Below are 22,230 nucleotides of genomic sequence, written 5' to 3' on the forward strand. Positions count from 1 at the left end.
ATAATATAAATTTATTAATAAAGCTATTAATAACACATTTTTTAATAAAGCCATAAATACCATACACATATATGAATAAAGCTATGAATAACCTACAAATTTATGAATAATGCTATAAATAACATAAAAATTTATGAGTAAAGCCAGAAATACCATAAAAATTTATGAATAAAGCTATAACAAATTTATGAATGCAGCTATAAATAACATATAAATGTATAAATAAAGCTAAAGATAACAAATCTATAAATAACATAAAAAAATTAATAAAGCTATAAATTACAAATTTATGAATGAAGCTATAAATTACATACAAATTTATGAAGCTATCAATAAGATAAAAAATTATGAATAATGCTATAAATAACATACAGATTTATGAATAATGCTATAAATAACACATAAATTTATGAATAAAGCTATAAATAACATACGAATTTAGGAATAAAGCTATCAATAACACACAAGTTGATGAATAAAGCTATAAACAACACACAAACTGATGAATAAAGCCATCAGTAACACACGAATTGATGACTAAAGCTATCAGTAACTTCAAAGTCCGGAAACAGAAGAGGCGTGACCCTGAACCCAGGCCCCAGTTCCGTGCCCAGCACTGCTGCCGCACTCGCAGGAGGGAACCAGCCGGCAGCTGCTCCACGTGTTCACCGCTCCTCACTCTGGCGTCTTCCTCCAGAAGCAGCCCCGCTTACAGGCTCCACCTTCCGGCTCGTGGGGGTCTAGGAAGCAAACGACACCCAGGAAGCATCAGGCCTTGCCTACGGCTCACCTGGCAGCACGCGCAGCAACTGTGCTGCCATCGGGGACAGTCCGACCTGGCCAAAGGCGGCCTGCCACTTGGGAATCTGAGGGTGCTTTTCTCCTGTGTTTCAGCACACGTACCAGCAGGCTGCTCTGAAACGTCTTTAGTGAGCTGAGCCAGAAAGGTTGGACTCGTGCACTCACTTTGGCAGCGTGCGGGGTCACCTCATTCGTCAGTGCTCCCTTTGTGGCACTCTCACCCTCCAGCAAACATACCCGCAGCCTGCATCTCAGTGCCGTGCAGGGCTCTGACACAACTCCCGCAGCTTCAGCTTTTACTGACTGATAGAATTTATTCCCTTCTCCCCCCAGGAGTCCTCGGCACCAGCTTATCTATAGAAGCCTGTCGGGAGGTACGCTAAGAGCTCGTACGAGTGTAATGGTTGAACTGAAGGCCCGGTGAGGTACTTACACTGCAGACAGTAACTCAGCTCTTGTGATCTCCCCTTCCTGGAAGAGTTTCAGAGCAGCTGTCTTGGCCACCTCTAACAAACGCAGGATCTCTTACCAGGGACTTACCCTGCTGTGAGCTCTGTCTTCTCTTCCTGCACTGACGTTTTGCAGGGGATCCTGGCTCTTCTGCAGCTTTCTTCGCCGCCTCGGTTCCTGATGGCAGCTCTCTCTCTTCCGTCAGAGATCCGCATTCTACACTCGCATTCTCCTTTGAATAAACACACCAAAACCGAAATAAACCCAAAGATCACGCGATAGCTTCCCAGGGAGTTTTACCTCCATTTAGCACTTATGTGCTCTGCACTGAACAGTGCTTCCACAACAGCCATTTCGGACTGGTGAGCTGGGGTGGGATCCAGTCCTTCTCCCCGTTCTTCAGGGGCTCCCTGTGTGGTCACAGAGTCTTGCGCCGTTTCAGCAGCAGCGGCGCTTTCTATGGCCGCATTGAGGTAGCTTTCAAGCAGCTCTCCATCCCAGCTTTCCGCAGGCTCCGGTGTCACCACATCAGCGCTGCGTGATGCACACATCTCATTGAAAATCTCAAACACATCTTGGTAACTGAATTCCGGCAACTTCTCCTCGCCCTCAGATGCATGATGTGCCCCATCAGAGGGCGGGCATTCAGCTGCAGAAGGTGGCTGCACGTCAGGACTCTGCGAGAAACAAAATACAGGGAATTGCTAGATCCAAAAATCACAACCATTTTCAGTCAGGGCTGACAGATTTTCCCACTTCTGAGGACCGTGCAAGTGCTTACTGATGATGAGGACACAAGCAGGGCAGGATGATCAAGGCTGTAGCTGGCTGCATCCCTCAGCAGGACCTCGGGGAAGTGCCTGCCCCAGAGCACACACGAGGTAAACTGATTCTTGGCCAGAGCTCAGTGAGATCCACAGCCAAAGCACTGTCTTCTGTACCACCCGCACAGCCCCTGCCACCCTGCTCCCGGAGAAGTGATCGAGGCTACACTAAGGCTCGGAAATCTCAAGCCCGTTTGATCCCTTCTGCACACTGCTCCTGTTGTCCTGCTCAGAGGCAGTCAGGCACTGACCTGGCACCACTGGCTTACACCCCTGCTTGCCTTTGGACTGCTCACACGCAGGGGACCTTCCACCAACCTCTGCCCAGATGCACCAGCACCTTTTGACCGGCAGTTCCCTGCCTGCGGCTGCACAATCCAAGCAACCGCTAACCAGGAAGTGGTTAACCAGGAAGCTACCAGGCCACTTACTGGTTAAGTAACCAGCCCATCTCTTCTGACTCTCCGTGGGACTTGCTTCTCCAAGGAAGACCCTTTCGACCGTGTATTTCTATCACCTTTCAATCTAGACACACCGCCACCCCCTGACGACTCCTTTGGGACCATGTGCTATCCCAGACACTGATCTCAGCCTTCTGACATCGGAACTGATGTGACTGTGACTTCCCATCACTCACACTGATCCTCATGTGCTGGAGGGAAAAGCAGCTCACGATGGAAGAGAGAGGACAAGGATGCACCGCGTGGAAAATAAACACCAGCCTATCGATGGCACGACTGGCTGTTGGCTATTTCTAGCCTCACAGCAACGTTACCCTGGCCATAACCTCCCCAGCTTGGGTAAGCTCATATTAAAACAGGAAAACACGCAAAAAGGACAAAAGGTCGGTATTTGCAAGACAAGAAACTGGACGATCAGGCTTGCACAGGTCAACCCTTTTTCAGCACACACCAGCAGAGCTTGCTTTGCTTATCCCCTGTGAGGAAAAAAAGTAACTCCATGCTGCTGGAATGCGAAAGGAAGCCCTGGCATGTTTACTGAGGCTCTTTTGGTATTGCATAAGGCAGGCCACCCAGTGAGGGGCAATTTCCACCAGAATTCTAGAAAGCCTTGACAGGAAGCACTGGAGCTCTCCTAGATAGGGTATCTCTGAGCTGGGGCCAATTCCAAAAGTCAGCTTGGTTCTTCTCATGCATCCAATGAAACTCAGGACTGCCACAAGCTGTCTGGGGCACAGAAGTGGAGCTGATTCCCAGTATCATAACATTAAAGAATCCCATTTTGTGTAGGCAAGGGCTTTCTTCAAAGACAAACGGAGACTCAGGAACTAAAGCGAATTATGGTGAAGTCAAACATAACACTTTTACGGGAAAAAACCCTCCGCCGATGAGGACACCCGCTATGCCGCTGCCCTGAAACCTTACCTGCATTACAGCACCGCCCCTTTCGTGTTTCAAAGCGGTGCTTTGGAATGGGCATTGGCAAACCACGTTACTTTCCCTTTCCAAAGCAGAGCAGTCCCAAAGTCCTCTCCTTCCTGCCGCAAGCCCAGAACCCTGCGGTCCATGCACGGGGTCTCCTCCCTTCCCCCTGCTCTCTGTGCGCTGCACTCACCTGCACAAAGCCGCAGTCGGTGGACGCCGCAGCACTGGCGCTAACAGTCAGAGGCCCTCCCTGGGCAGGGGGCAAACACTGCAGGGTGGCTGCAAAATTCAAACACAGGGATCAGACTGACAGAACCGGTGCCCAGTGTGCACAGTTCTGTTGCTTACTTGCATTAAACACTGCAGTAACCACTCCGTAAGATAACTCCCTGAAATGGATTATGACCTCCCCACTGACTGAGAGACTGAGCTCTCCACCTTAAAACATATTTCTTCTGAAGTATGTAGACACAGATCAAACATACGTCTTGTAGAATTAACCAACACACACACACACAGAAACTTCCTATTCACTCTATCTTAATATCACCTTTTGGATTTGGCTGCTTGACTGTCTCAACACACCACACCACAGAAAGGGGACTCACACAGGAAGGGCCTGCATGTTCACACACACACTGGAATGAAAACGGGATCTTATTCCAAAAAGCAGCTCCGCAGATGAAGCAGTTTCTGCGGGTCTCAGGTTTTGGTGACACGCAGAGAGAACGTACAAGGAAAGGCACTGCTGGCAGGACAGACAATCTTTAAAATTTGCAGTCCTTCCGGGCGAGAGAGAAATCCTTGATGAGATCAAATCTAGGCCCATGTTCACAGGAATTAAATGGTACGAGTGTGACTTGAGACGGCCACGTGATCAGACCCGTTTCTTTGCAATGCCTGACACCTCCGCGGGATTCCTCACGAGACAGTTGCTACGATAACCGATACGGATTTGAGTACCTAAACCTAGTGCCCTTTGTCATACGAAATCTGTGAACTTTTGTCCAGTTTGGAGCAACATACACAAGAGCTAAACAACATGGAGCGAGCTAGTGGACATCCTTCCACAGCAGCGCGAGACACGTGTCTGACTCCTGTTACTTCAAAAGCTCATGTTCAGCAACCTTAGGGTGAAATCTGGACATCTTTCAGAAGAACAGTCTGTGGCCTGCAAACATATTACAGTTCTGTGCAGTGCCAAAAATCTAAGGATACCTGGGCTTCACTCCCTGGGAACGCCAAAGGACGTGGACAAACCCAAGAAAACCACCAAAGAAACTTAAAGGGCTACTGTAAAAACAGTGCAAGAGAGCAAAGGAGAGATTGGCTGTAACCTGCTGGAGTCATCCTAAGGAAACAAACACGCAGTACAAAGAGCCTAGTTTCTAAGAGAAGAAAAGGAAAAACCCAAAGGGAAAAAGTGCTTGTGAAACAGAAGGCAAGTGTAAAACAGAATGTCCAGATCACAGGCTATAAGAAGCCACAAGTAAAGTAGAAATTGCACAACTCTTGCACTTCGTAGAGCTTACAGTGAAAGCAGCTCGTGAATCAAACGCGCTGTAATGCCTGTGCATCAAGGGGAGGAGAGCAAACATAACCGTGTAGCAGCCCAGACTGGTGACCAGTTCTGAACGGGTCTCAAGTGCAGAATGGTGCACAGAAAGAAAGGTTTGCACTCACAACACCTTTTCTTGGGTTTTTTTGCCAGCTGCAGCAGTGCCTGATCTAACAGCAAGAAAAACTGCACCTGTGGAAACCCCACTGATGAGCTCAGCCGGCAAAGGGAAAGGGGCCAATTCATTTGTAGTACTTCAAGTCTTCCAGGCGAATCAGGATTCCACACACACCTGCTTCACCCACACGCTGTTGTCCTTCCCTGCTCATTGCAGAGAAGGCGTTTCTAAGCTCTTCTGTCTCTGATACAGTTCACCTCATCAGAGCCAGAAGAAAGGAGCAGCTAAAGCACATTCTGTCACCGGCTGGTAGCAAGTAACGGACAGGGAGCACACATCTCACTGCAAGCACGCACGTCAGGTACACACACAGTGACAGAGCACTGGGGAAAAACATTTCATGCATCACTTTGCGGTAACTTCCCGAGCAGCAATTTATGAATAAAGCTATAAATAATGTCTAAGTTTATTAATAAAGCTTAAAATAACAAATTTATGAATAACCCTATAATATAAATTTATTAATAAAGCGATAAATAATGTATAAATTTATTGATAAAGCTTAAAATAAAATATTTATGAATAACCCTATAAATAATATAAATTTATTAATAAAGCTATTAATAACACATTTTTAATAAAGCCATAAATACCATACACATATATGAATAAAGCTATGAATAACCTACAAATTTATGAATAATGCTATGAATAACATATAAATTTATGAATAAAGCTATAAATAACAAATTTATGAATGAAGCTATAAATAACATACACATTAGTGAAGCTATTAATAACATACAGATTTATGAATAATGCTATAAATAAGATAAAAAATTATGAGTAAAACCAGAAATACCATAAAAATTTATGAATAAAGCTATAACAAATTTATGAATGCAGCTATAAATAACATAGAAATTTATAAATAAAGCTAAAGATAACAAATCGATAAATAACATAAAAAATAATAAAGCTATAAATTACAAATTTATGAATGAAGCTATAAATAACATACAAATTTATGAAGCTATCAATAAGATAAAAAATTATTAATAATGCTATAAATAACATACAGATTTATGAATAATGCTATAAATAACACATAAATTTATGAATAAAGCTATAAATAATGTATACGTTTATTACTAAAGCTTAAAATAACAAATTTATGAATAACCCTATACTATAAATTTATTAATAAAGCTATAAATAAAGTATAAATTTATTGATAAAGCTTAAAATAAAATATTTATGAATAACCCTATAAATAATATAAATTTATTAATAAAGCTATTAATAACACATTTTTTAATAAAGCCATAAATACCATACACATATATGAATAAAGCTATGAATAACCTACAAATTTATGAATAATGCTATAAATAACATAAAAATTTATGAGTAAAGCCAGAAATACCATAAAAATTTATGAATAAAGCTATAACAAATTTATGAATGCAGCTATAAATAACATATAAATGTATAAATAAAGCTAAAGATAACAAATCTATAAATAACATAAAAAAATTAATAAAGCTATAAATTACAAATTTATGAATGAAGCTATAAATTACATACAAATTTATGAAGCTATCAATAAGATAAAAAATTATGAATAATGCTATAAATAACATACAGATTTATGAATAATGCTATAAATAACACATAAATTTATGAATAAAGCTATAAATAACATACGAATTTAGGAATAAAGCTATCAATAACACACAAGTTGATGAATAAAGCTATAAACAACACACAAACTGATGAATAAAGCCATCAGTAACACACGAATTGATGACTAAAGCTATCAGTAACTTCAAAGTCCGGAAACAGAAGAGGCGTGACCCTGAACCCAGGCCCCAGTTCCGTGCCCAGCACTGCTGCCGCACTCGCAGGAGGGAACCAGCCGGCAGCTGCTCCACGTGTTCACCGCTCCTCACTCTGGCGTCTTCCTCCAGAAGCAGCCCCGCTTACAGGCTCCACCTTCCGGCTCGTGGGGGTCTAGGAAGCAAACGACACCCAGGAAGCATCAGGCCTTGCCTACGGCTCACCTGGCAGCACGCGCAGCAACTGTGCTGCCATCGGGGACAGTCCGACCTGGCCAAAGGCGGCCTGCCACTTGGGAATCTGAGGGTGCTTTTCTCCTGTGTTTCAGCACACGTACCAGCAGGCTGCTCTGAAACGTCTTTAGTGAGCTGAGCCAGAAAGGTTGGACTCGTGCACTCACTTTGGCAGCGTGCGGGGCTTTTCCCCTCTTACTTCAACGGTCACCTCATTCGTCAGTGCTCCCTTTGTGGCACTCTCACCCTCCAGCAAACATACCCGCAGCCTGCATCTCAGTGCCGTGCAGGGCTCTGACACAACTCCCGCAGCTTCAGCTTTTACTGACTGATAGAATTTATTCCCTTCTCCCCCCAGGAGTCCTCGGCACCAGCTTATCTATAGAAGCCTGTCGGGAGGTACGCTAAGAGCTCGTACGAGTGTAATGGTTGAACTGAAGGCCCGGTGAGGTACTTACACTGCAGACAGTAACTCAGCTCTTGTGATCTCCCCTTCCTGGAAGAGTTTCAGAGCAGCTGTCTTGGCCACCTCTAACAAACGCAGGATCTCTTACCAGGGACTTACCCTGCTGTGAGCTCTGTCTTCTCTTCCTGCACTGACGTTTTGCAGGGGATCCTGGCTCTTCTGCAGCTTTCTTCGCCGCCTCGGTTCCTGATGGCAGCTCTCTCTCTTCCGTCAGAGATCCGCATTCTACACTCGCATTCTCCTTTGAATAAACACACCAAAACCGAAATAAACCCAAAGATCACGCGATAGCTTCCCAGGGAGTTTTACCTCCATTTAGCACTTATGTGCTCTGCACTGAACAGTGCTTCCACAACAGCCATTTCGGACTGGTGAGCTGGGGTGGGATCCAGTCCTTCTCCCCGTTCTTCAGGGGCTCCCTGTGTGGTCACAGAGTCTTGCGCCGTTTCAGCAGCAGCGGCGCTTTCTATGGCCGCATTGAGGTAGCTTTCAAGCAGCTCTCCATCCCAGCTTTCCGCAGGCTCCGGTGTCACCACATCAGCGCTGCGTGATGCACACATCTCATTGAAAATCTCAAACACATCTTGGTAACTGAATTCCGGCAACTTCTCCTCGCCCTCAGATGCATGATGTGCCCCATCAGAGGGCGGGCATTCAGCTGCAGAAGGTGGCTGCACGTCAGGACTCTGCGAGAAACAAAATACAGGGAATTGCTAGATCCAAAAATCACAACCATTTTCAGTCAGGGCTGACAGATTTTCCCACTTCTGAGGACCGTGCAAGTGCTTACTGATGATGAGGACACAAGCAGGGCAGGATGATCAAGGCTGTAGCTGGCTGCATCCCTCAGCAGGACCTCGGGGAAGTGCCTGCCCCAGAGCACACACGAGGTAAACTGATTCTTGGCCAGAGCTCAGTGAGATCCACAGCCAAAGCACTGTCTTCTGTACCACCCGCACAGCCCCTGCCACCCTGCTCCCGGAGAAGTGATCGAGGCTACACTAAGGCTCGGAAATCTCAAGCCCGTTTGATCCCTTCTGCACACTGCTCCTGTTGTCCTGCTCAGAGGCAGTCAGGCACTGACCTGGCACCACTGGCTTACACCCCTGCTTGCCTTTGGACTGCTCACACGCAGGGGACCTTCCACCAACCTCTGCCCAGATGCACCAGCACCTTTTGACCGGCAGTTCCCTGCCTGCGGCTGCACAATCCAAGCAACCGCTAACCAGGAAGTGGTTAACCAGGAAGCTACCAGGCCACTTACTGGTTAAGTAACCAGCCCATCTCTTCTGACTCTCCGTGGGACTTGCTTCTCCAAGGAAGACCCTTTCGACCGTGTATTTCTATCACCTTTCAATCTAGACACACCGCCACCCCCTGACGACTCCTTTGGGACCATGTGCTATCCCAGACACTGATCTCAGCCTTCTGACATCGGAACTGATGTGACTGTGACTTCCCATCACTCACACTGATCCTCATGTGCTGGAGGGAAAAGCAGCTCACGATGGAAGAGAGAGGACAAGGATGCACCGCGTGGAAAATAAACACCAGCCTATCGATGGCACGACTGGCTGTTGGCTATTTCTAGCCTCACAGCAACGTTACCCTGGCCATAACCTCCCCAGCTTGGGTAAGCTCATATTAAAACAGGAAAACACGCAAAAAGGACAAAAGGTCGGTATTTGCAAGACAAGAAACTGGACGATCAGGCTTGCACAGGTCAACCCTTTTTCAGCACACACCAGCAGAGCTTGCTTTGCTTATCCCCTGTGAGGAAAAAAAGTAACTCCATGCTGCTGGAATGCGAAAGGAAGCCCTGGCATGTTTACTGAGGCTCTTTTGGTATTGCATAAGGCAGGCCACCCAGTGAGGGGCAATTTCCACCAGAATTCTAGAAAGCCTTGACAGGAAGCACTGGAGCTCTCCTAGATAGGGTATCTCTGAGCTGGGGCCAATTCCAAAAGTCAGCTTGGTTCTTCTCATGCATCCAATGAAACTCAGGACTGCCACAAGCTGTCTGGGGCACAGAAGTGGAGCTGATTCCCAGTATCATAACATTAAAGAATCCCATTTTGTGCAGGCAAGGGCTTTCTTCAAAGACAAACGGAGACTCAGGAACTAAAGCGAATTATGGTGAAGTCAAACATAACACTTTTACGGGAAAAAACCCTCCGCCGATGAGGACACCCGCTATGCCGCTGCCCTGAAACCTTACCTGCATTACAGCACCGCCCCTTTCGTGTTTCAAAGCGGTGCTTTGGAATGGGCATTGGCAAACCACGTTACTTTCCCTTTCCAAAGCAGAGCAGTCCCAAAGTCCTCTCCTTCCTGCCGCAAGCCCAGAACCCTGCGGTCCATGCACGGGGTCTCCTCCCTTCCCCCTGCTCTCTGTGCGCTGCACTCACCTGCACAAAGCCGCAGTCGGTGGACGCCGCAGCACTGGCGCTGACAGTCAGAGGCCCTCCCTGGGCAGGGGGCAAACACTGCAGGGTGGCTGCAAAATTCAAACACAGGGATCAGACTGACAGAACCGGTGCCCAGTGTGCACAGTTCTGTTGCTTACTTGCATTAAACACTGCAGTAACCACTCCGTAAGATAACTCCCTGAAATGGATTATGACCTCCCCACTGACTGAGAGACTGAGCTCTCCACCTTAAAACATATTTCTTCTGAAATATGTAGACACAGATCAAACATACGTCTTGTAGAATTAACCAACACACACACACACAGAAACTTCCTATTCACTCTATCTTAATATCACCTTTTGGATTTGGCTGCTTGACTGTCTCAACACACCACACCACAGAAAGGGGACTCACACAGGAAGGGCCTGCATGTTCACACACACACTGGAATGAAAACGGGATCTTATTCCAAAAAGCAGCTCCGCAGATGAAGCAGTTTCTGCGGGTCTCAGGTTTTGGTGACACGCAGAGAGAACGTACAAGGAAAGGCACTGCTGGCAGGACAGACAATCTTTAAAATTTGCAGTCCTTCCGGGCGAGAGAGAAATCCTTGATGAGATCAAATCTAGGCCCATGTTCACAGGAATTAAATGGTACGAGTGTGACTTGAGACGGCCACGTGATCAGACCCGTTTCTTTGCAATGCCTGACACCTCCGCGGGATTCCTCACGAGACAGTTGCTACGATAACCGATACGGATTTGAGTACCTAAACCTAGTGCCCTTTGTCATACGAAATCTGTGAACTTTTGTCCAGTTTGGAGCAACATACACAAGAGCTAAACAACATGGAGCGAGCTAGTGGACATCCTTCCACAGCAGCGCGAGACACGTGTCTGACTCCTGTTACTTCAAAAGCTCATGTTCAGCAACCTTAGGGTGAAATCTGGACATCTTTCAGAAGAACAGTCTGTGGCCTGCAAACATATTACAGTTCTGTGCAGTGCCAAAAATCTAAGGATACCTGGGCTTCACTCCCTGGGAACGCCAAAGGACGTGGACAAACCCAAGAAAACCACCAAAGAAACTTAAAGGGCTACTGTAAAAACAGTGCAAGAGAGCAAAGGAGAGATTGGCTGTAACCTGCTGGAGTCATCCTAAGGAAACAAACACGCAGTACAAAGAGCCTAGTTTCTAAGAGAAGAAAAGGAAAAACCCAAAGGGAAAAAGTGCTTGTGAAACAGAAGGCAAGTGTAAAACAGAATGTCCAGATCACAGGCTATAAGAAGCCACAAGTAAAGTAGAAATTGCACAACTCTTGCACTTCGTAGAGCTTACAGTGAAAGCAGCTCGTGAATCAAACGCGCTGTAATGCCTGTGCATCAAGGGGAGGAGAGCAAACATAACCGTGTAGCAGCCCAGACTGGTGACCAGTTCTGAACGGGTCTCAAGTGCAGAATGGTGCACAGAAAGAAAGGTTTGCACTCACAACACCTTTTCTTGGGTTTTTTTGCCAGCTGCAGCAGTGCCTGATCTAACAGCAAGAAAAACTGCACCTGTGGAAACCCCACTGATGAGCTCAGCCGGCAAAGGGAAAGGGGCCAATTCATTTGTAGTACTTCAAGTCTTCCAGGCGAATCAGGATTCCACACACACCTGCTTCACCCACACGCTGTTGTCCTTCCCTGCTCATTGCAGAGAAGGCGTTTCTAAGCTCTTCTGTCTCTGATACAGTTCACCTCATCAGAGCCAGAAGAAAGGAGCAGCTAAAGCACATTCTGTCACCGGCTGGTAGCAAGTAACGGACAGGGAGCACACATCTCACTGCAAGCACGCACGTCAGGTACACACACAGTGACAGAGCACTGGGGAAAAACATTTCATGCATCACTTTGCGGTAACTTCCCGAGCAGCAAGGGGAGAACTTTTGCCGTACGTGTTGGATCCGGGCCTGGCAAGCACTGCCCTGGAGACGCGCAGCTGCCGGGTTCTGGAAGGGAAGCAGCAGCTGGAGCCCCTCGCTGAAGCGGCAGAAGCGAGAACACGGTGTGGAGGGTGTACGTGACCTCGGTGGAACACCGGTGGAGGACGGGAAAGGGAGCCCCTGGGCCTGGGAAAGCTGCGGAAGCCCCGTGCCCTGGCAGCGACCCAACAGAACCCTGCCACGGTCTGGAAGGGACTGGGCGCTGCTGGGAAGTCGTTGCCTGGAAAGCAGGGGGGTACAGGCAGGAGGCCGCTCTGTTGGAGTAAGGGAAGAAGCTGGCTGGACGGCAAGGTTGAGGAGCCTGTCCTGCAGTCACCAGTCCTGCAAAACAAAGGGAAACGAGGACTAAGGGAAGGAGTTTTCACTAGCCCTGAAAGGCAGGATGAGGAGCCAAGGCTCCACGACGTTCCCTGGGAAGACCACCTTTGCTCCAATGCTCTTAATCCAACAACAGACTCTATTCTTACACCTAAACATACAGTAACTGCTGTAGCAGTACCACCTGAACACACAGGAACATCAGTGCTGTGCCAACACACAGTCATCTCTGGAGCATTCAGTCTCCTGAAGCCCTCAGGAGCAAGGGATCGCTACCTAGAAATGTGCTCTTGTAAATCAAAACGGGCAGGAGCTGACTAAACGGGCACGAGTCATTTAGGAAGTGCTGTGCGTTACAGCAGGCAGCGAGTTGAAATGAAAGGGGAATCGTTAAGCAGGGCTCTACCAAGCTCCAGCGCTGACAGCACACGGGCAGCCAAGGCAAGGGCAACGTCCAAATCCTAAACGAGACTCTGAGAGCCCCTCATCACAAGTCTGTCAGTTTGTCAAGGAAAACAAACCCAGAGCCAGCTTTTTTCCAGGTAGCTCACCCGGTTCAGTTACTGTTTCACGAAGCGGTACCTGCCCTCAGAGCGTTACCCATCGCTTCACGCAGATTTAACGACAGCTTTTGGAGCAACCCCTCAAGGAGAAGTAGCGTTCACCTGGCAGGGCCGTGCCCGCTCCACAGAGACGGGGTGAGGGTGCTCTTACTGCAGCCCCCGACAGAGGCCCTCTCGCAGCAGACTGAAGCACACGCGAACCCCGCTCCCCGTGCCTGCTGGCAGCACATCTCCCTGCGCCAACAGCAACGGCTTTCCCGCAGCGGCGGCGCTGAGCGGCCGCCAGCAAGGTCCGGCAGCCCTGCTCCCTGCGGGGGTGGCGCTCTACGAAGCCCCCAGCCCCCAGTGCTTCTCGGCCCGCAGCCCGGGGCCACCCCAGCTCACCGGGCCTGGCAGCCTCGCCGAGCGCCGAGGGCGGGCGCTGGGAGCGCTGGGGCGGGCGGCTGGGCAGCTCCGGGCCGGCCGCCAGCTTCGCCTTGTTGGCCCTCGTCAGGCGCTTGAGGCGCACGAGGAGCTCGGGGCGGTCGCGGCGGAAATGGGGGCTGTGGAAGTGCAGCAGGGGCCCGGCGGAGCTGCCGCCGTCGCCCCCCGCCGGGTCCTGCAGGGGCCCGGGCCCCGGCCCCGGCCCCAGCTTGCGGAACCCGTACAGGTTCAGCTGCCGGATGAAGCTGGCGAAGTTCCTGGTCTTGAAGAAGTCGGCGCCCAGCGCCGCCCCCTCGCCGGCCGGCTCCGCGCCCAGCAGCTCTCGCTCGAAGAGCCGCTGGTCGATGAGCAGCCCCTCGCCACGGGCATCCCAGCGCACGGAGCCGCAGCGCGGGCTGTTCACCAGCTGCCAGAGCTTGGCCGGGAAGTGGCTGGGGTTGACAGCGCCGGGCAGCCGCTGGCCCTCCATGGCGCTCCCCGACAACGGACGCCCCGGCCGCTCGCGCTCCACCGGCCGCCGGGCAACGCCCGGCCCCATCGGCCCGCGCTGGGGGAGCGACACCGGCCCGCGGCCGGCTTCAGCCCGCGCTGCCCGCCGGGGCCGGCCCCGCCACCCCCTCGCCTCGGCACGGCCGCACCCGCAGCCCCGCCAGAGCCCGCCGGGCCCGCGGCGGCTCCCCGCTCCCCCAGCCCCGCCGCTGCCCTCGCCCGCTCCCCGCTCCCTCAGCCCCAACAACGGAACCATGACAAGAACTTAAAAACCCGACCTGCAGCAACGAGAGGAAAGCTCAAACCTCGTCGCTGCGAACAGCTCTCCAGCAAACTGCTCCTCTAGAGCTGGGCAGGGAACGGGGAACACGAACCAGCAGCGATGCACAATGCTCAGCACCCCATCAGCGATCCCCAGCCGGACCCGAGCGGCCATCTGCGCCTTCCGGGTGTCTCCCCCCAGTGTCTGTACCAGGTGTCCTGGCTCTGCTTCCTCGTGGCTTCCCGTGCCCTCCCTCACTGGCAGAGCAGGAGAGACTGGAAAGCCCTTGCTCAGCCGAAGTGCTACTGAGCAACAGCTAAAACATCGGTGCGCTGCCAGCGTGATTCCCGGAACCAAGCCGGAACACGGCACTGCGCCAGCCACAGCGAAGAGAATCGGTTCTAGCCCAGCCAAAACCAGGACAGTATCCACCCCTTATTCCGTACCATTCCCATCATGCCAGGTCACTCGATGTGCCACGACAGAAAGCTCATGCTGCACATCACCTACACAGCTATAGCTTGGGAACAGAGCCACCAGCATGGGAATCCACCCTTGCTTAGCCACATAGAAGTGCATCTGTGCTGCCTACAGAGTGCACTCTCAAGCGCCACCGAACCAAGCTCCCTAAGTGGAAATGTGCACATCCTGCTCCTATGGCTATGTGTTAGAACAGAAACAAGTAACTGGACATGTTCTACACAGGGAGTCCTCCGGAACCGTGCTGCCAACATGGATATCGTCACTTGCTTACACACGTCAAACTCCATCCCTGTAAAGCCTCACTGAACAGCACTGACGATCCTCAAAACAGCTCCCAAAGTGTGAACGTCCAAATTCTGATGCTAACAATACAGTAAGAAACAGAAAGCTGGTGCTGGGCATCACGTAAACATGGTGCCTTCCGCAACAAGGACACCAACATGGCAATCCACCTCTGCTTAGCCACCTAAACGTACACCTGTGTCTGACCGCACAGGGCAGCACTCTCAGACACCCCAGAAACCAGGTCCCTATGTGTGAATATCCATGCCCTGCTCCTAAGCCTCACGTCTTAGGACAGAAACAAATAGCTGGACATGTTCTACACGGAGAGCCCTCTGGAAGGGTGCCACCAACATGGATATCCTCTCTTACTTATCCCACACAGAACTCCAACCCTAAAGCCTCACGGGACACCACTATTCAGTGACCGAGACACCAGCTTCCTGAATGTGACCCTGATGCTAAGCCTAAGGTGCCAGGACAGAGAGATGGTGCTGGGCATCAGCTACAAACGGCGCTCCCTGCAACAGTGCCACCACCAGCGCAACCCACTGGGGTGTCAGCCCCCGCTCCTGTTTTGGTTTCTTTTTTCCCTTTCTTTTCTCTCCCCAGATTTTTTCCCATGTGTTTTTGTTCCACTCTTTTTAACCCCACGGTTATTTTATGCCCGCGTTTTCCCCCTTCCAGTTCCCCTCCTGCTCCCATTTTCACACACACACACCCCCCCCACACACCCCCCACTTTTTAATGATTTTTCCCCACCGGTTTCTTTTTTTTCTCTCCCTCCAGAGTTCTTCGGGGATTTTTTTTCTCCCCCCTGCCCCCTCGTGTTTTTTTCGGAGGTGGCTCTTGGGGTTTTTTTTTGGGGGGTTGGGGGGGTTATTTGTCGGTTTTTGTTTATTTTGAAGGTTTTCTTACTTCTGCTGGAGTTTTTTCCATGTGTTTTATGTTCCACGCTTTTTCCCCCAGGTTCGTAGGTTTTTATCCCAAGGATTCCCACACGCACCATTCCCTTCCCACTTGTTTCCCCACCCCCATTTTCCCTTCTGGTTGGTGCTTTCCCCACAGTTTTCCCCCTCCACTTTTTTTCCCCATCCCCCCCCCATTTTCCCCCCATTGGTTGGGGTTTCCCCACAAGGATGGGCATTTTTTGACACCTCCCCCTTTTTTTGACTCTTACCCTCCCTCCAGATTTCTGGCTTGCTGTTGGCTTTTAATAGGTGTTTTATCCTTGGGAGTTGCCCAGCAATTAATTAATTGACTTTGGCATTCAGCTGAAGGACATTTTTCATACCTGTGTTTAAATATTGATGCTAACAAGCCATCATACCCGTTCATAGATTTACAGATCCCTAAAGATAAGCAATAGGCATATTTTTTAATAAAGCCTAATCTTTTTGGCAAGAAGCATCGAGTCTGCCCGGTTGTGTAGCACTTGCAGCTTTTCCCTATCATTTTCCCTTCTGGTTGGTGCTTTCCCCACAGTTTTCCCCCTCCACTTTTTTTCCCCATTCCTCCCCCCCCCCCATTTTCTCCCCATTGGTTGGGGTTTCCCCACAAGGATGGGGATTTTTTGACACCTCCCCCTTTTTTTTCCTCTTACCCTCCCTCCCCACCCCCCCGGGGTTTCATTTGATTTTGGGGGGAGTTTGTTTTTAGTGATGGCTTTGAGTGAGGAATTTTTCTGCCATCCCCCCCCCCCCTTTTCTTTACTGGCCCTTTTCTTCCCAAGGTGGTGTGCGGCTTGGGTGCAGGTTTTGTTTGCTTGGGTCTGGTTTTCTGTTTTTTCCATGTTCCTTTTCCTTTCCTGGATTTTTTTTTTTCCCCACCTTTTTCTGTTCAACATTTTTTAACCCCCCCGAGTTTCCCCCCCACCATTTTTTTCTCTCCACCGGTTGGGGGGGGGGGGGGGGAGTCCCCCTGCCTTTTTCTCCTCCCCTCCACACTTCCCCCCCCCGGCCCCCCCTTTCCCTCCCCCACGGGGTTGGGTTTTTTGGTTGGTTTTTCTTGTTCTTGGGGCTTTCTCCCTTCCCCTTCCTTTTCATTTGCTGGGTTTCCCCCAGGTTCGTGCTTTTTGTTTGTTTGGGGGTTTTTGTGGGGGGTGGTGTGGTTTTTGTGGGGTTTCTGGGATTGTGACGTTTTGCGTTTTCTTTCTGTTTCCCCCTCCCACAAAGATTTTTTGGGATTTGTTTTTTCTTTATTCCCTTTTTCCATTTTTTAAAAGTTAAAATTATTTTATTTATATTTTGCTGGAGTTTATCCATGGTTTTTATCAATGCATTTTATCCACTTCCCCCCCTTCCCCCTCGCACTTTTTTTCCCCCGTTCTGGCTGGTGCTGTTTTTCCACACAGTCCGTCGCTATCCCCCCACACCCCCCCCGGCACTTTTCCCCCCCTCTCCCTTCTCCCCACCAAATCTCCGCCTCCCCACCTTTTTTTTTTCCTCCCTGGTTGGTTGATTTCTTCCCCACGGTGTTGGGGTTTTTTTTGCGCGCCCCCCCTCCCCCTTTTTATTTTGGCTGGGATTTTGCTCCAAGTTGGTGTGGAATTTTGGGTGGAGTTTCTGTTTGTTTGGGTTTTGGTGGGGTTTTCCCCTTTTTTTTTTTCTTCTTTTTTCTGGTTTCTTTATTCCTGGATTTCCCCACACACACACACGTTTTTTTGCTCCACATTTTTTACCACCCCCCCCCCCCCCCCAGTTTTTTCCCCTTTCCACCCCCGCTTTTTTATCTCCACCGGCTGCTGGGGGCTTTCTTTTTTCCCCGTTTCCTTCCTCCCCTTTTTTCCCCTCTCCTCCACACACCGCACCCCCCCCAACCCCCCCCCCCCCCCCCCCGGATTGGGGTTTTTGCCTGGTTTGGTTTCCCCTTTTTGTTTCCACAGGTTAGTGGCTTTGTTTTCCTTTTTTCCTTTGGTGAGGGGCTGGGGGTGGTGCGGTTTTCGTTGGTTTTAAGGTTTTTAAGGCTTTGTGACTTTTCCCCCAAAAGATTTTTTTGGCTTTTGCTTTATTCTTATTTTCTAGTTTATTAATATTTTATTTAAATTTTGCTGGATTTCATCCATATTTTTTGTTCCACTTTTTTCCACACACACACACCTCCCCCTCCCATTTTTCCCCTACCCTTTATTTTCCTTCTGGTTGGTGGGGTTTCCCACACTGCCTTTCCCCCAAACCGCTGCCCCACTTTTCTCCCCTGTCCCTTCGCCCCCCAAAACCTTTCCCGACTGGATGAGGGCTTTCCCTCAAAAAAAAAAAAAAGAAGGGGGAAACGGAATTTTTGGTTGATACGGGTGCAACGTATTCAGTTTTAAACAAAGCTTTAATGCCTTTGGGGACGATTATATGATGCTAAAAGGGGCGACTGGCCAAGGTGAAAAGGCTTATTTTTGTAAACTACTAAAATATCAATTGGGAAAACAATGGGGCATCCATAAGTTTTTGTATATGCCTAACTCCCCAAAAGCTCTTTTGGGGAGAGGTTTGTTAGAACACTTGGGAGCGACCATTACTTTCAAAGGAGGCGAGATCACCTTAAAAGTAAAGGACCAACAGTATATAGAGATGTTAAAAGCTTAATTTTATACAGATAAGCTCAAGGAGAGAAAACAGTCAGTCAGGATTAAACAATACCCCCTGAAGAGGGAAGATAGGGAAGGAATTTTTTCCAAATGACTGAGAATTTCCTACAGCTAGGACTGCTAAAAGAGTGCCAATCTGATTTTAACACCCCTATTTTACCTGTTTGTAAACCTTATGGGTAATACCGGGTGGTAATAGTAAATTCATACACTTTGCTAACATACTTAACATCAGAGCTAACTTGATTTACTGTTCTAGATTTGAAGGATGCTTTCTTTTGCCTCCCTCTCCACAAAGCCAGCCAGAAAATCTTTGCATTTGAATGGAAAAGCCCTAAGAGTAGGTGCAAAATCCAGCTCATGTGGATGGTGTTGCCTCAGGGATTTAAGAACAGTCCCACCCTGTTTGGAGAACAACTTTCAAAAGACTTACCCTGGGAAGCCCCACCGGAAGAAGTTACTGCAGTACATAGATGACATCCTAATAGCTACCCAGACAGAAGAGGCCTGTGTGGCCTGGACAGTATGACAGGATGGTGTAGATTGTGGATCTACCATCATGGACTAATTGTTAAGCCTCTATATGCACTACAACAAGAATCTTCAGTGACAAGAGAAGCGACTTAAGCCTTCCACCAATTAAAAACGCCTTGAGGTCGGCACCGGCCTTAGGACTCCCAGATGTGAGTAAACCATTCTTTCTTTTCTCCCAATAAGAAACAAGAAATTGCCTTAGGAATACTAGCACAGGACTTGGGCCTGTAAGCAATTGGACTCTGCAGCTGAAGGATGGCCTGGATGCCTCAGGGCCGTTGCAGCAGTTGTACTACCTTGGGGCAGAAAATGTGCTGGTGTCCCATACAGTGTCTGCAGTGCTGAAAGTGAAAGGCGGGCACTGGCTTTCCCCACAAAGGTTTCTGAAATATCAAGCCATCATGGTGGAGCAAGCCTCAGCAGAGACTACTGAGGCCACATATTCCAGTCGTCCGGATCTGAAAGATACCCCTTTAGACGACGCAGAAACCTGGTTTACTGGGAACAGCTATATCATCAGTGGAAAACGACATGCTGAAGTAATAGAATCCAGACCGTTACCCATAAACACCTCTGCACAGAAGGTGAAATTGATTGCTCTGACTAGAGCTCTGGAGCTGGCAAAAGGAAAAAACATAAATGTCTATACATGTGGAGGATTGGCTTGTCGAAAAAGGTCAAAAGGTCATGCTCCCATCAACAAGCTGAAACAAGACATCTGTGTAGAACATGGTGCAAACCTCTCATGCCAGATAATGAGGAAATGAAGGACACCGGCAAACACCAACATACTATGACCAATCACAGCCAAGGCCACTAAGTGATAAGTGCATGAGAAGGAGAATGGGGGGGGGGGGGTGCACGGTGTAGCTGCAAAAATGTAGAAGCTATAAACCAATGATCTTGTAACATGTAAAAGCTATAAGCCAATGATCTCTGTATGCAAGGTATATAAGGATCCATCTGCTTAGCAATAAACTGAGACTTGTTGGTCATCATCTGATGAGCTCGTCTCCCGGCGGTTCCCACATATACAGACTCAAGATATGTATTCGGAGTTGTGCATGCACATGGTGCCGTTTGGAAGGAGAGGACTGTTGAATTCACGAGGAAAAAAAAAACATTAAACATGCACAAGAAATACTGAGACTGTTGGAAGAGGTCCAACTACCTGAGAATGTGGCAATTATGCACATCAAGGCACACCAGAAGGTGAGCTCAAAATTGGAGGAGGGAAATGAGCTGGCAGACAGAGAGGCAAAAGAAGCTGCAAAAGGTGAGATAACAATTGAAGGAGCTTTAATTCCTGATGGGAAAATTTCTCTAAAAGGTAAGCCAAACTATAATAAAGAAGATCAGAAATTAATTGTAGGTCAAGATGAAGGGTGGGCTAGTACACCACAGGGAAAGATAATTGTTCCCTCATCTTCGTTTGGTCCTTAGTAAAGAATGCACATCAAAACACACTGGGGAGTCGATATAAATATTTGATAAGCAAAATTATGCTATTATTCAACAGGTAACTCACCAGTGTGATCTCTGCCTCCAAACAAACCCCAAAAGTAATCCTAAACCCAAAATGGGTCAAATTGGGAGGGACAACAAACCAGGACAACAGAGGCAGATCAACTTTACAGAACTGCCAAGAAAAGGAGGATATAGATATTTGTTGGCACTAACGGATATCTTTTCAGATTGGCCAGAAGCCTTTCCAACTAGAACTGTGAAGGCCTGAGAAGAAACGCAATTGATACTAAGAACATATGCCTTGATACAGAATGAGGCACTTATCATTTTGAAATCCATCCAGACATTACTCAAAGGACTGTACTTGTATATTGTACTTGTATATATTGTGTATGTGTATGCTTAAGAACTGCTTGTGCTGTTGTGAGGATAATGATAATGAAATCATGACTGTTAAGGATCATTCTAGTTTTGTTTTTATAATTTTACTAAGATCACTGCGTGTGACTTTGCATATTCAGCACCAGTTATATCCCACCAACTGATAAAATCCAGACCTGATAAGAGGGGTCCAAACAGGCATCCATCATAATATGGAAGAAATAAGCAGAGTCTGCTGGTGACCTTGTGTTAGAACTCTGAAAAGAAGCAGCTGAATTGCTTCAATTTCTGTTTTTAAAGGAACGACTTACGGATGATGGGATTGATGGAGACAGTGGAGAAGATGCAGGTGAAGATGCCAATACAATGCAGGAGCCTGGATTCATGGCTTCTGCTTGGTCCTTTATCACAATGATACGCGGATTGACTCCACAACTCGTTCAAGTTGTAAAGTAGGTATGCTTTATTCAGCGCTGAGGTGCATGGGGATCGTTCCTCCAAAGCATGCACACCCAGGGTCGTTTTTCCTTTACATTTATTCCCTAACGCCTATACATATCCCCCTTCGTATTCTGTCCCCGCTTCGTATTATGATGAGCTAGAAGGTCCTTTGCGCCTGCGCAGTGCCCCCTCTGGTCATGGGCAGGGGTTGACTTTCTGTCCAGGCATTACAGCATACCTTATAATATAATACATAGGAGTCTCAGAAGACAGTCAGTTCTTCCTCACCATCTCTTCAAGATCAGGTTTATTTGCATATTGCCCATCACGATCCACATCCACGTTAATGGCTACCTGCTGTTGGCCTCACTCCTGCCTTAAGGGGAACCCATCCAGCTTGGTGTCTGTGTAAGAAAAAGGAAGAGCTGAAAAGCAATCTTTTGAATGGAACAAAAAGGTTTTTCTGCTATACCTGCTGCCTAAATACAAATGTCCAGACCCTGCTCCTAAGCCTAATGTGTTAGGAACGAAACAAAAATCTGGACGTGTTCCATAGAGGGAGCCCTCAGGAACAGTGCCACCAACAGGGATAAACTCACTTACGTACCCACCTAAAACTCCACCCGTGTGAAACTCCATCTGTGTAAATAAAGCCTCACTGGACACCACTCTCTGGTGACCGAGTCTTCAGCAGTCTATGTGCCAATGTCCAGACCCTGTTCCTAAGACTAATGTGCTAAGACAGAAACCAGGACCTGGGCATGTCCCGCAGATGGTGCATTCCAGAACAGCCCCTCCAACACGGATATCCTCACTCACTCACTCACTCACTCACTCACTCACTCACTCACTCACTCACTCACTCACTCACTCACTCACTCACACACCTAAAAGCCCATCTCTAAATTCTCACAGGACACCACTCTCCACTGAGATG

General features: G+C 48.3%; 2 protein-coding genes across 2 annotated transcripts in view; one reads left to right on the plus strand and one right to left on the minus strand.

Annotated features, from left to right (window-relative positions):
* The window catches only part of LOC136014912 (U6 snRNA-associated Sm-like protein LSm5), a 259,793-nt gene that overhangs the window by 118,086 nt on the left and 119,477 nt on the right, over nucleotides 1-22,230 (plus strand). The window lies entirely within an intron of this gene.
* Nucleotides 676-13,912, minus strand: LOC136015934 (heat shock factor protein 5-like). Its single transcript, XM_065682583.1, has 11 exons — nucleotides 13,336-13,912; nucleotides 12,023-12,391; nucleotides 10,083-10,171; nucleotides 8,106-8,360; nucleotides 7,774-7,915; nucleotides 7,200-7,292; nucleotides 3,651-3,739; nucleotides 1,776-1,928; nucleotides 1,342-1,483; nucleotides 791-883; nucleotides 676-740 (listed from the first exon to the last, which is right to left on the minus strand). Exons 1-11 carry the CDS (start codon nucleotides 13,910-13,912, stop codon nucleotides 676-678), a joined length of 2,067 nt encoding a protein of 688 aa, XP_065538655.1.

The sequence above is a fragment of the Lathamus discolor genome, chromosome 5, assembly GCF_037157495.1.
Source record: "Lathamus discolor isolate bLatDis1 chromosome 5, bLatDis1.hap1, whole genome shotgun sequence".
Classification (NCBI taxonomy): domain Eukaryota; kingdom Metazoa; phylum Chordata; class Aves; order Psittaciformes; family Psittacidae; genus Lathamus; species Lathamus discolor.

What these genes read in the sequence shown, in the direction of transcription:
- LOC136015934 (XM_065682583.1), bottom strand. Translation starts at nt 13,912, where the DNA reads ATGGGGCCGGGCGTTGCCCGGCGGCCGGTGGAGCGCGAGCGGCCGGGG. An exon ending in CCGACTGCGGCTTTGTGCAG is followed by an intron (nt 8,361 to 10,082) that starts GTGAGTGCAGCG and finishes TGTTTCTCGCAG; the next exon opens with AGTCCTGACGTGCAGCCACC. An exon ending in CTGAAACGGCGCAAGACTCT is followed by an intron (nt 7,916 to 8,105) that starts GTGACCACACAG and finishes GTTTATTCAAAG; the next exon opens with GAGAATGCGAGTGTAGAATG.